This window comes from Melopsittacus undulatus, chromosome Z (assembly GCF_012275295.1).
Source record: "Melopsittacus undulatus isolate bMelUnd1 chromosome Z, bMelUnd1.mat.Z, whole genome shotgun sequence".
NCBI lineage: Eukaryota > Metazoa > Chordata > Aves > Psittaciformes > Psittaculidae > Melopsittacus > Melopsittacus undulatus.
Genome location: NC_047557.1, coordinates 27,949,275 through 27,961,845, shown reverse-complemented (window position 1 = coordinate 27,961,845; position 12,571 = coordinate 27,949,275). Strand labels below are relative to the sequence as shown.

The 12,571-nt window shown below is 41.2% G+C and overlaps 1 protein-coding gene across 1 annotated transcript in view; it reads right to left on the bottom strand.

Moving 5' to 3' along the window:
• The window catches only part of DOCK8 (dedicator of cytokinesis 8), a 73,863-nt gene that overhangs the window by 4,930 nt on the left and 56,362 nt on the right, over window positions 1-12,571 (bottom strand). Inside the window, exons 38-44 of the mRNA XM_031054319.2 lie at window positions 12,203-12,395; window positions 4,225-4,368; window positions 3,229-3,360; window positions 2,341-2,475; window positions 1,721-1,810; window positions 1,045-1,281; window positions 278-421 (exon numbers count right to left, since the gene is read on the bottom strand). Coding sequence (XP_030910179.1) covers window positions 278-421; window positions 1,045-1,281; window positions 1,721-1,810; window positions 2,341-2,475; window positions 3,229-3,360; window positions 4,225-4,368; window positions 12,203-12,395 — 1,075 coding nt within the window. The remainder of the gene's footprint in view (window positions 1-277; window positions 422-1,044; window positions 1,282-1,720; window positions 1,811-2,340; window positions 2,476-3,228; window positions 3,361-4,224; window positions 4,369-12,202; window positions 12,396-12,571) is intronic.

Genomic DNA, 12,571 nt, shown 5'->3' with positions numbered 1-12,571 from the left:
AAAATCCTTGGATGTATTCATCCTTGGATGTATTCACAAGGCTTTGAGTTTCTGCACCTACAACCAAGACAGCAGTTCCACAAGCATTTTCACCATAAGCATGCCTAATGAGCAGTATACAGTAACTAAATATCAAGGGATTATGTATAAATGCACATTGTGATTAAACGTGTCTTACTAGATTTATTTCATCCAGTGCAAGAAATGAGAGCAAAAAAGAAAGCACAATGAAAAAAGTATGTGGAAACTCTTCATCTGACTTATGTTGATCCCTTACCTGATTTACAGTGGCTCCAACTGAGCCCTGTAAAACCATCTGGAGCATTTTGGCATCTGGTGGCTCTTGGCTGGTGGCTGCAGTTAGTTCCTGTGTTTTTTTCTGCATATCTTCAATAGCAACTTCAATGGGGGTTAAAATAAACTAATGGAAATGGGAGAAAAAGTGCTCCATTACCTGAATCATGCATGTAATTGACCTGTTCCAAATCTGGCAATATTCCTATCATTTTCCTGTGCCAAAAGCTGTGAAACCCAGGAAGACTATTCAACCTAAATGTCATCTTGGTACATGCTGCACCTGAAACAAAGCTCTTCGACATCTTATAATTTGTAAGAATAGAATGTGAATCTGATTCCCTTTTTGCACAAATTTGCTACCATTCTAAGTTACTGACTTCATGTCTGAAATGGTTTTGTACTTTCTACCTTTATAAAGCTTCTCTCTCTCTAAACCAGCTCTGAGCCCAATGTAGTTCTGTGACTATACTTTACCTGTTAGAAATACAGACACTAATATTTCTTCACACATCCTCCTACACAGCATTGCAACCAGGAGGTCAAAAAGAAGAATACACACTTGCTGTCCTCTCTTCTCCATAGTATACCCAGTCTGCATTTGTCTACCCATTTTATGCCATTCCTACTTATGACTAACATATCTGGGAAATTCAGCCTTCTTCTGCTAAGAATGTAATTTAAAAATCTTCCCACCCAGAGACTCCCTCAGCCCCTGAGAAATTAGATCTGCCCTCAAAACACAATTACCTCTTCTTTTTTGATGACACTGATCCTAGTTTTGATGTAGGGGAAAGCATGCATTGTGGTTAGGATGGTGTTCCTCTTGTACTGCTCACTAAGCTCTCCTCTGGGGCGCCCGTCCATGGTGAAAGGTGTAGTGTACATGAACCGGCAGAGGTTGAAGTTCTTCTCAAAATACGTTACCCTGTCTTTCATCTCATACTCATCAAAATATGGCTCCACAAAAGTAATTTGTATGTATGCCTAAGAAAGAAGGAAGAACCATTACAGCACTTTACAACCCAAGAAATGTAAAAAGAACAGCATATGTGAAATATCCTCTAGCTCACATTGGCTAAGCATTGAGCTGTACAGAGCTGCAAATTCTTCAGGGCTCCTTTTCTTCTTCAGAGCTGACAAAACTCACCTCTGGGGTGGGAACAGCTTAACCCTTGAGGATCAGAGCCAGAGCAGGGACCACAGATCAGAACTTCTGATTTCCACACTCTGTGACAAACTATCAAACTAAGCCTTTCACAGAGGCTTTAAGGATATCTCTGGGCATAGAGATACTGCCAAGGTGGGATTTTTACTTTTTTTTTTGCTACCTTAATGTTTGAGCATAAAAATTTCAAAGGGACCCTGTCTCTTTCTTTCTCTTCTGTAACTGAGCATTCAGCACTCTCAGTAGTACTTTCCCTACCTTATTGGGATCCAGCTTTCTTTTGTCTACAGGAGCAGAGTCCTTGATCACTTCCACAGCATCCTCCCCAAAACACTGGCCATAAAATCCCTGGGAGAGAAACAAGAGTTATCCTGGAGTGGTTTTAGTCCTTAAAAAAATGCTAATGATGTGTATGTCTGTCAGAGAAAGGAGTAACCATGACAGTTTCTGGGCTCTGTAGAGTTGGCTTCATGAAACACAGCTGGCCAGGCTAAGCCATCTTCTGACAAATATCAGTGTAAGTTGCTCACAAAAAAATAGAACTAGAGGTAAAGTGATCAGAAGAGAACATTGCGGTTCCATGAAAAAGATGAGAAGATAGCAAAGCAAGTATCTAGCATGCTTAAATCAAATAATTCAATATATTTACAGGCCTGCCCACAAGAGGCACGGCCTCAAAAAAATGGATCACTTTCATCATTATGCTGTAAAAAGGGCTGCTATGGAAAGAAAGGATGCACACAAAGAAAATAATCTTAGGTACTAATCAGTTTGTTATTGATTTTTATATAACAATAATACTATTAGAACTGTGTGGGTTAATTAGAAATTATAAAATAACACTGGAGATCATATTAACACAAAGTTTTTTTCTCTACCTCTAATCTGTGAGAAATCTCAGGAAGCTTGGTAATTGCAGGCTCCTTATAAACAAATTCCTGTTCATCCAAGTCTCCAAATTTGGATCCATAGAAACCAACACGAAAGTAAGTTCCAAACATTCGCTTTTGACCCTAATTGATAAAAAGAAAGACAAAATTTACTTTTTTTTATGTCAACAGTGTAGTATTTTGATGCCTTTTCCCCCCAGTTTCTGTATAAGAAAACCCACTAATCCTATGTTTTTCTTATTTCAGAGACAGTTCCATGCCTCACCAGTGCTGATGGGTTAGAAGTACATATTAATGAAGGAAAGCATACATATTAAGGGACTTTTGACTGAGATCTATTTTAAAATGCAGGTTAATCAAGAAGTGGCTTTCGCAAAACAAAGTATGTTTTATTTTTTAATTTCATTGGATAGATGTGAACAAAATTAAAATTTTGCAGTGAAAGTTGGTAAGAATTTGAAACTGGACTTTTCTGAAGAAAGAGAACAAAAGGGGCAGTATGAGTACTGAGAATTTAGCCAGGCTTTTGTATTTCTTCAGTTTTATAACTGAAAACACCAGTAAATTGACAATATTTTCCCTAAATAGATATGGCCAGGTGGAATAACCCCTGTTCTGATTCTAAGTTTGACCTGTTCAGCTATTTTTCTGTGACTCTAAACTAGTTTTATACTAACCTATGCTTTTTCCTACACAGAGAATAGAGCTGCTTTTCACTGTACATTACCCTTTGTAGGTAGATCAAAGCAGATGGAAGCTTTTGTTAGAAAAAGGAAATGGATCTATTTGACATGAACAGTTTTATTATCACCAGTCTTAGACAAACAGTGCAACCCAGTGATGTGTCTTGCTAGCAGCACCTTGCCTCACGAGTACCTTATTAATAATGCTGTCAAAGGCCTTCTGTAGCTTGCTGTGTGTCAAAGTAAGCTTCCTGAAGTCTCGATGTGCTTCCAGTATGGGGATGACAATTTTGTACACCTCATTCACAGTTTCATACAATCCACCCTTATGAGAAAAACATAAAGGAAAAAATAGAATAAAAAAAATGAATTCTCATGCACTCTGAAAAGAAACTAGATCTCCATTAATGGCCTGGCTGAAAAGGGGATTTATGGCACTTAACTTTTAATCTGCTATGTTATTTGATCTGGCTTTCTAAAAACTAGTAATAGTAAATGGGTAGTTCTGAACTGCAAACTACAAGCCAGATCTAATTTGGAAGTCTGATTTGTTGGGTTCTCAAGCCCAAATTCCCATGTAAAACACATGGTTTATGCATTTGGCTAGAAGAGATAAAAATGAAGGTGAGCAGAAAAAAAATCATTTGTTCAGCATGTGTGGTTGAGGGCAATCAGAGCTGCATGTGGACAGAAAGAACCCAAATGATATCTTTGGAGATGATAAATCATGTATCTTCTTCAGCACTAGAGGAATATGATGAGCTACTTGAGTATTAATATCATGACTCTTTAAATGGTAAGTGCAGATTATGGTTGTTGGTTGTATGCTGTATAAAAGCACATGAGTAACTCTCATGTGCTTTCTAAAATCTATAGTTTAAGCAAGATATTTTTCCAGGAATGTACTGTCCCATGAAAATACCATTCAAAAGGCTCAATTCATTCCTGGGACAATCACTTTCTGCTAATGCTGCCTGTAGTCTGAACAGTAGAGGTGGTTATATGGCTGAGCTGTGCTGGGTCAGGCCTAAAATGTGTCTCTGCCTCTTCTCTAGCTGTTTTCAGCAGGGCAGATTTGTGGAGCCTGGTTTAGCAGCAAGATTTTGTTTCTTCATATCCTGGAAAATAAGCTATGGATCTGGCCCATATATCTCCACTCCACCTCCAGGTAATTCTGGCCCTTACTTACCGTGCTGAAGAGCTCTGCTGCTTGTTCCAGCAGCCCTACCAGGCCACTTTCTGAGAAATACCTCCCAGAACATATACCATCTTCATCTGGAGATAAAACATCATCTGAAACAGCAGATTCCTCCAGCACATTGGGTGAAATGTTCTAAAATACGTCAGAACAGAGGAATCAGAAACCTAGATCAATAGTCTGTCATAAAGATTGAGGCAGTTTTAACATATTTACATGACAGGAAGAATGAGATTATACAAATGCACCCAGGGGTTACACAGTTAAATTCCATTTAGAAGCAAATAAAACACCATAAATCTCTGCAGATGGCAGATCAGGACTTTCACTACAAGAATCCTAAACTTTCCTTCTCGCCTTAGGTTTAAAAGGCAGACTCCTGTAGGTCACACACTGTCCCCCCTCTGGTGTCTGGGATTTCCATGGAGCTGCAATGAGCTCAGTCCCCCATGCTGCAGGGGTTACAACCAATGTGTCCTTCCTGCTGTTGGAGTCTGGGTGTGGGAAATTACTCCTGCCACCAGCTTGAAGAAGTTGAACTTCCAAATTCTTGATTTGACTTCTGAAGCTGAGAAGTAGGACATAGATAATATTGCTGTAAAACCTGCAATGATTGAATGCTGCTTCTTGGTCAGCCTCTGTGGTATTACACCTTGATCCCACACAATTTACGTGGTTTCTTGTTAAATTTACTGACCTTAACATGTGTTTAAATAAATCTAGTTAAAGTACACCGTGTCAGCCACTCTTTGAAATTCTAGACCATGAAATAACCTGTGTGCAGCTCTTCAGGATCCCTTTGAATAAATGACACTGGGTAAAATCAACATTAAAAAATCTATAACACATAGAAATACATATAAATGAACAGGTATACCTACAGCATGGAACTAGTACATGTAACTTTCAACAGCAGAAGAAATACTAAGCTTCGATTTGCTAGTAATTAAAAGGAGTTAAATTAGTGTCTCAGTGTGTCACTTCAGCAGAAACTGCCAACGACAATCTGTCTGAGTGCAGGATAGATGCCAGCTGGCTAGCTAGCCTAGTCCTTAAAGACATCTTTATAAAATAGCAAAGACACTGAGGGCTGTTGCTATTGATCAGATTTCAGATAAAGAATTGGCACCACACATCACTAGGAACACAGGACTTCCCGCCTTGGGTTTTGTGGATGTCCTTGTTTCTCCATGGGTTAAATTTACTCCAACCAGGCTACTGTCCCAGTGCCGAGTTTGTACATCACATCAGCTCCACTGGAAGGGTGAGCACAAAGCTCACTCAGTACAACATTCACAGGAGTTAAGAATATGTCCAAATTTCAGTCAAAGGGAAAACTGCAGTGTATTTTAACACACACATAGCACTTTTTACCTACCAGTCTCATTGAAGATAGTGACTTCAAACAGACTCAATCTCCCTGGTGCATTACCTAGGACAACTCACACAACCCATGCTGCATCTCATTTTCTGGGTTTCCCTTTCTGTGACAGTAGCTATGAAGAATGGTTTTTGCAGAATCAGAATGGCATGTGGCCTTCCTTTTCTTTTTTTTTTTTTTTGTAACAAAGAGACAAGTGTCCAGAAGAGTAATTTATTTATGAAAGTAATCAAGAAAGCCACAGACACCAATTTGCTATTCTTTGCCTTTCAATCTGCAGTACGTAATGTCATGTGTGTATTTCCATGTTTTACAGTCCAAGCACTGTAGCAGGAGAAGCCTTCATGACATGCCTCTGATATTTCCATGATCTTTTGCAAAGTGGACATGCCTCACCCACCTTTTACCTTGATCTGCCTGTCAAAGTGAAGAATTTTATATGCACCTTGTACACTATAGGCAATACGTAAGTTACCATGTGTATCATCAGCAATTACTCTGGACCTCACAAGCCTGGATTTCATAGAATCATAGAAGAGTTACGGTTGGAAAGAACCTTAAGATCATCTAGTTCCAACCACACACTAAACCATGTCACCCAAGCCTCTGTCCATGAAAAGAAGGAAAAGAAACACTCGTGTAAAATCAAGAGAATTTATGTGATCCCCAGCCCTTATCACCGTGTTAGATATGGGTAGGGTAGCCTCCCACCTAGATCCCCAAAACAGCACAGCTGATTTAGGCTACTGCTAAGCCCAGGCTAATTAACCTTCAGTATGGCAGTCACACACGCTAAGTCCTTCTCTGTGGTAATAAGAGTGGCATTAAGGTCAGCCTATATGCAATTCATACTCTAAGTCTGCCTTATCACTTGCAAAGGCAATTTAGTGTAAACACAAATTAAACTCAAAGGGAATTTCATTGAAAGTGATCCTGTTCTGATTTTGAGCAATAGTTTTGACTGCACAGCACAGAGGGATGCATACACAGTTTAGTCAGTAAAAGGAAAAGTTTTACTCCACTGACCATCATACAGAGTAAGCTGCAGAAGACCTAAGTCAAGTGATTTAATCTTTTGCTGCCTCATTTTACTAATCTGCTAAAAGCAGATAACACTTTTTCTCACCCAAATTAATATTTTAAAACATACATTATTATAACCCTCAATTCCACAAGTAAATGTATATTACCAGTATTAGCTGATTTAATATCTGACCTAAATGAAGAAATGGACACAGAAGGAGTCAGTTGAGTGAGACCTGGAACTCCAGGTAAAGCTGAGAGTAATGCTTCTCTTTTGTAACAGGGTCATCTGAACAAGATTTTCACAGGTGCTACAAAATGCAAACCTGTTTGTAAAGACTGACAGCTCTTCTCTGGGAAGGTTTTGTAAGAAACGCAAGGTGTTATTATAGTTAATTATTGTTATTGAGCAAACTGGAATCCAAAATTATGCTGTCAGAGAAGGAGTTGTGTAATTGCATTTCTAGTCATTAAGCTATTTACTACCTTTCTACTGTGGAGCAAGTGTTTCTTTGGCAAACATGAATTTACGCAAGCATTTTGATGAGAGGAAAATACCTACTGCTTTTAAGCTTGTAAGTTTTTGCTTGCTTCATGCTTTGTAGGATAGTTCTTTAAAATAACTGAAAACATACCCATTCAATCTAGAGCAAGGTAAGGAGCAATTGCATTAGGGTCGAATGTGCAAGATTACAACCATTCAAGGCAACATGGGAGCAGGATGATATTGTGAAGGGAATGCAGATTTCACCCACAATGATGGTAGTGTTTAAGAAAGGAGAAAAGAAGAACATAGAAGTAATGAATAGAAGTTACAGGCTAGGAACAATACAAAAGTGATAAGGGATGCAAAATGGCAGAAGTATAAATCCATGGCCAAAAATTTAGCTGTAAAAGAATATATATAGCTATTTAAGAGTAAAGGAATTTGAGAAGAACACTAGTTCATTGTTTGATTGCTAAGGTGGAAATGCAAATACTAAAGCTCAACTTACAAAATTTAATGCAAAATGCCAACCAGTTAAATCATGTTCACATTTACTGTTCTGAAGGGGAAAACAAAAACCTCCAGGTGGTATGGTTATATACAATTCTGAAGGAAAAAAAAAGCCCAGGTGGTACAGTTATATCAAGGGATGATGAATGTACCAGCTATTAGTGTTAGCCATTTTAAAATCACCTGAACCATAAAATGTGCTCCTCAGGAGCTTAAAAAAGCTAAGCAAAAGCATATCCAGGGCAGCAAATACTGAGTTGCCATAGGTTTCATAAAACTCGGGAAGTCCCAGAGGAGGAAATATGCTTTGGGGACCAGATTTTTTAAAAAGTTAACAAGATGATGGTTAGAATGGTGGTGCCATAGTCAGGGATTTAGGTATCTAGAACATGGGACTCAGTTTGGGAGGCCAGGTCTACTGGGGGCTGGTGGAGCTGGTCTGACAACGAAGGGGAAGAGCAATTTTGGTCAAGAAAGCTTTAAACTAGATGTGTTGGGGAAGAGGGGCATCATTCCATCCCATCACACCCAGTCAGTTGCCAGCACCTATAATAAATGTTCGGAGCAATGTAGAGATATTCCAGCCATGCCAGTCAATAAGCTGGCTTCATTTGGAGCTTGGTTCAGCTGTCTCTACACAAACACCCGTAGCATGGGGAACAAACAAGAGAAATTACAGATGTGTGCATGTCTACGGGGCTATGATATAATCGGCATCACAGAAACATGGTGGGATAGCTCCTATGACTGGAGTGTTGGAATGGAAGGCTATGGGCTCTTTAGAAAAGACAGGCCCAGCAGGAGGGGAGGCGGAGTTGCTGTTTCTGTTAGGAATAGGCTGGAGAGTATGGAACTTTGTGTGGGGACAGGTGAGCAGTCAATAGAGTTTGTGGGTCAGGGTTAAAGGGAGAACAGCAATGGAAGACATTACTGTGGGGATCTGTTACAGACTGCCTGATCAAGAGGACTCTGTGGATGAAGCACTCTATAGACAGATGGGAACAGCCTCACGCTCACAGGCCCTTGTTCTCTTGGGAGACTTCAACCACCCTGACGTCTGTTGGAGCAATGGTACAGCCCAGCACAAGCAATCCAGGAGGTTTCTCGATTGTGTGGAAGACAACTTCCCTCTGCAAGTAATAGAGGAGCCAACAAGGAGAGGTGCCCTGCTTGACCTCGTGCTCACCAACAGGGAAGGGCTCGCTGGAAATGTGACTCTCCAGGGAAGTCTTGGATGCAGTGATCACGAGATGGTCGAATTTGAGGTCCTCAGGACAGTGAGAAGAGTGTGCAGTAAGTTCACTGCCCTGGACTTCAAGAGAGCAGACTTTGGCCTCTTCAGGAACTTGCTCAGTAAAGCTCCATGGGATATAGCCCTAGAGGGCATGGGGGCTCAAGACTGCTGGTTGATATTCAAGGATCACCTGCTACAGTGTCAGGAGTGTTGCATCCCGACTAGAAGGAAGTGCAGCAGGAGGGCCAGGAGACCTCCTTGGATGGAAAAGGAGCTGCTGAGTAAACTTAGAGGGGAAAAAGAGGCTTATAAAAGGTGGAAGCAAGGACAGGTGGCCTGGGAAGAACACAGAGATGTTGTCCAGGAAGATAGGGACCAGGTCAGGACAGCTAAGGCTCAGCTAGAATTAAATTTCACTAGGGATGTGAAAGATAACAGGAAAGGATTCTCTAGGCACTTTGCAAATAAAAGACAGACTAGGGACAACTTGGGCCCAATCCGGGAAGCCATCAGGAGAACTGGTTACCCTGGATTTGGAGAAGGCTGAGGTTCTTCATGATTTCTTTGCCTCAGTCTTCACTGGCAAATGCTCTGACCACACCACCCAAGTCTTGGAAGGCAGACACAGGGACTGTGAGAATGAACCCTGGGCCCACTGTACGAGAGGATGTGGTTCGAGACCATCTTAAAAACCTGAACGTACACAAGTCCATGGGACCTGATGAAATCCATCTGCAGATCCTGAAGGAGCTGGCAAATGAAGCTGCTAAACCACTGTCCCTTATGTTTGAAAAATTATGGCATCCAGATGAAGTTCCCGATGACTGGAAAAAGGGAAATATAACCCCCATTTTCAAGAAGGGGAAAATGGATGACCCAGGGAATTACAGACCAGTCAGTCTCACCTCTGTGCCTGGCAAAATCTTGGAGCAGATTCTCCTGGAAAGCATGTTAAGGCACATGAAAAACAACAAGGTGCTTGGTGACAGCCAGCATGGCTTCACTAAGGAGAAATCCTGCCTGACCAATTTGGTGGCCTTCTATGATGGGGCTATGGAAATTATGGACAGGGGTAGAGCAGTTAACCCGTGATATCCTTGTCTCTAAACTGGAGAGACACCAGTTTGATAGGTGGACCACTCGGTGGATAAAGAAACAGCTGGATGGCTGCATGCAAAGAGTTGTGGTCAATGGCTCAGTGTCCGGCTGGAGATCAGTAACGAGTGGTGTCCCTCAGGGATCGGTGTTGGGACCGGTCTTGTTCAACATCTTTGTCGGTGACATGGACAGTGGGATTGAGTGTGCCCTCAGCAAGTTTGCCGATGACACCAAGCTGTGTGGTTCTGTTGATATGCTAGAGGGAAGGAATGCCATCCAGAGGGACCTTGACACGCTTGTGAGGTGGGCTGATGCCAACCTCATGAAGTTTAACCATGACAAGTGCAAGGTCCTACACCTGGGTCGGAGCAATCCTAGGCACAGCTATAGGTTGGGCAAAAAGGAAATTCATGGTAGTCCTGTGGAGAAGGACTTGGGGGTGTTGGTCAATGAGAAAATGAACATGAGCCAGCTGCAGTGTGTGCTCACAGCCCAGAAAGCCAACCGTGTTCTGGGCTGCATCAAAAGAAGTGTGACCAGCAGGTTGAAGGTGGTAATCCTGCCCCTCTACTCTGCTCTTGGGATACCTCATTTGCAGTATTGTGTGCAGTTCTGGTGTCCTCAACATAAAAAGGACATGGAACTGTTAGAACATGTCCAGAGGAGGGCCATGAGGATGATCAGGGGACTGGAGCACCTCCCATATGAAGACAGGCTGAGAAAGTTGGGGCTGTTCAGCCTGGAGAAGAGAAGGCTGCATGGAGACCTCATAGCAGCCTTCCAGTATCTGAAGGGGGCCTACAGGGATGCTGGGGAGGGACTATTCATTAGGGACTGCAGTGATAGGACAAGGGGTAATGGGTTAAAACTTAAACAGGGGAGGTTTAGATTGGATATAAGGAAGAAATTCTTTACTGTTAGGGTGGTGAGGCACTGGAATGGGTTGCCCAAGGAAGCTGTGAATGTTCCATTGCTGGCAGTGTTCAAGGACAGGTTGAGCAGAGCCTTGGGTGACATGTTTTAGTGTGAGGTGTCCTTGCTCATGGCAGGGGGGTTAGAACTGGATATCTTAAGGTCCTTTCCAACCCTAACTATTCTATGATTCTATGAGCAGATACTGGTAGATTTATCAGACTGCATCCAGGACAATCCAGAAACACTGATACAAAATTTTACTGAAAAAAAGAATAAAAGTATTGTTATTAATCTGAATCAACACTAGATTATAGAAACTTGATACTTTTAAAAAGATTAAAATTTCATAAAGGAAATGTGCCCAAACATTATCTACATAATATCTGAGTTGATTCTATAAGACATTTCCACTAATTATTTTGAGTGATTCATAATCATTGCAGTAAACACTCTGTATAGTCTTCACTGGTCTTAGAGAATAATGAGGAATCATCAACACACAGGAATATTTTAAGGGTTCAGCTATTTCTGTTTTTAATAACGTGTGGAAAAAAGCAGTAAAATCACCAAATTTGCAGTTGAGGTCAGTTCATGTAGGGGTAACCAAAACTGCATAAGCTGATAAACTACATACAAATATCTATATTTTGAAGTGTCTAACAATACTTAGAAAGAGTTTAGCTTTCATCTATGTGATGTAGAAAAGAAGGGTAAAAAAAAAACCACAAGAAAACTCTCTGGAAATGATCATTGTATTGCTGAGTAAAGAGCTCAGCAATGCCAAAAGAACAAGTAATGTCTTTGGAGTGATAAACTGAAAGGTGCTTGCCAGACTGAAAGAACTTAGAGGACATTTCTACTTGGCTTTGATGTGACTGCCTATAGCCTATGGAGATTGTGTCATTCATCAATCAGGAGGCTGTCAGTTAGTAATTGAATGACAGTCAAAAGATTGGAGAACATGCCTAATAGAACTGAGTACCTCCAATTACCTAGATTATGAGAAAGAAGCTTGAAAAATGCATGTGTTGCAGCTGATAAGTAACAGACCTAGGAAAAAGCACAGGTTCCACTTAGGAAAGAAGAGATTACAGTAGCCAGCTGCTGGAAATAGGAGTCAGAGACAGACAGATACTAAAGTACCAGTTTTCAGTACACATAAATTGTTGGGAAAATGTACCAAGCGGTGATGAATACTTTGCCTTTGTAACTTTTCCTTTCCATACATGCACTTCTACTCTGCTTAACACAAGAAGGAATACACACTGGAGAACAGGCCACCTCAGTCTTATGCTGTCAGAGCTTGGGAGCCTTTTCTTACCTGAAAGTTGACACTGCCCACTGGGAGATAGCTTCTGTCTTCAAGCATGCTGAGGTACTCTGCTACCAGTGCTGCAGCATGGACCAGACACATGGCTGCTTCTGTGTAGCACTTCCTCTTGGTGTGCTTCTCTGCCATGTTCTGCAGCCAAGTCAGCCTCAAGTCAGGTGATGTCTGGTACCCTTTGGCAATCCTAACAACATGGGGCAGAAAGGAGGTGTCAACAATCACTTCTTCTCAAATAACACAAAGAACCTTTATAATTCCTGATCTGGGTTGAATAGAAGGAGACATCTCTGCCTTTACTCTGTATGATTCACTAAACAAAGGGCAAAAGAAATGGTTATGCAGTGATAGGCAGGCCACACA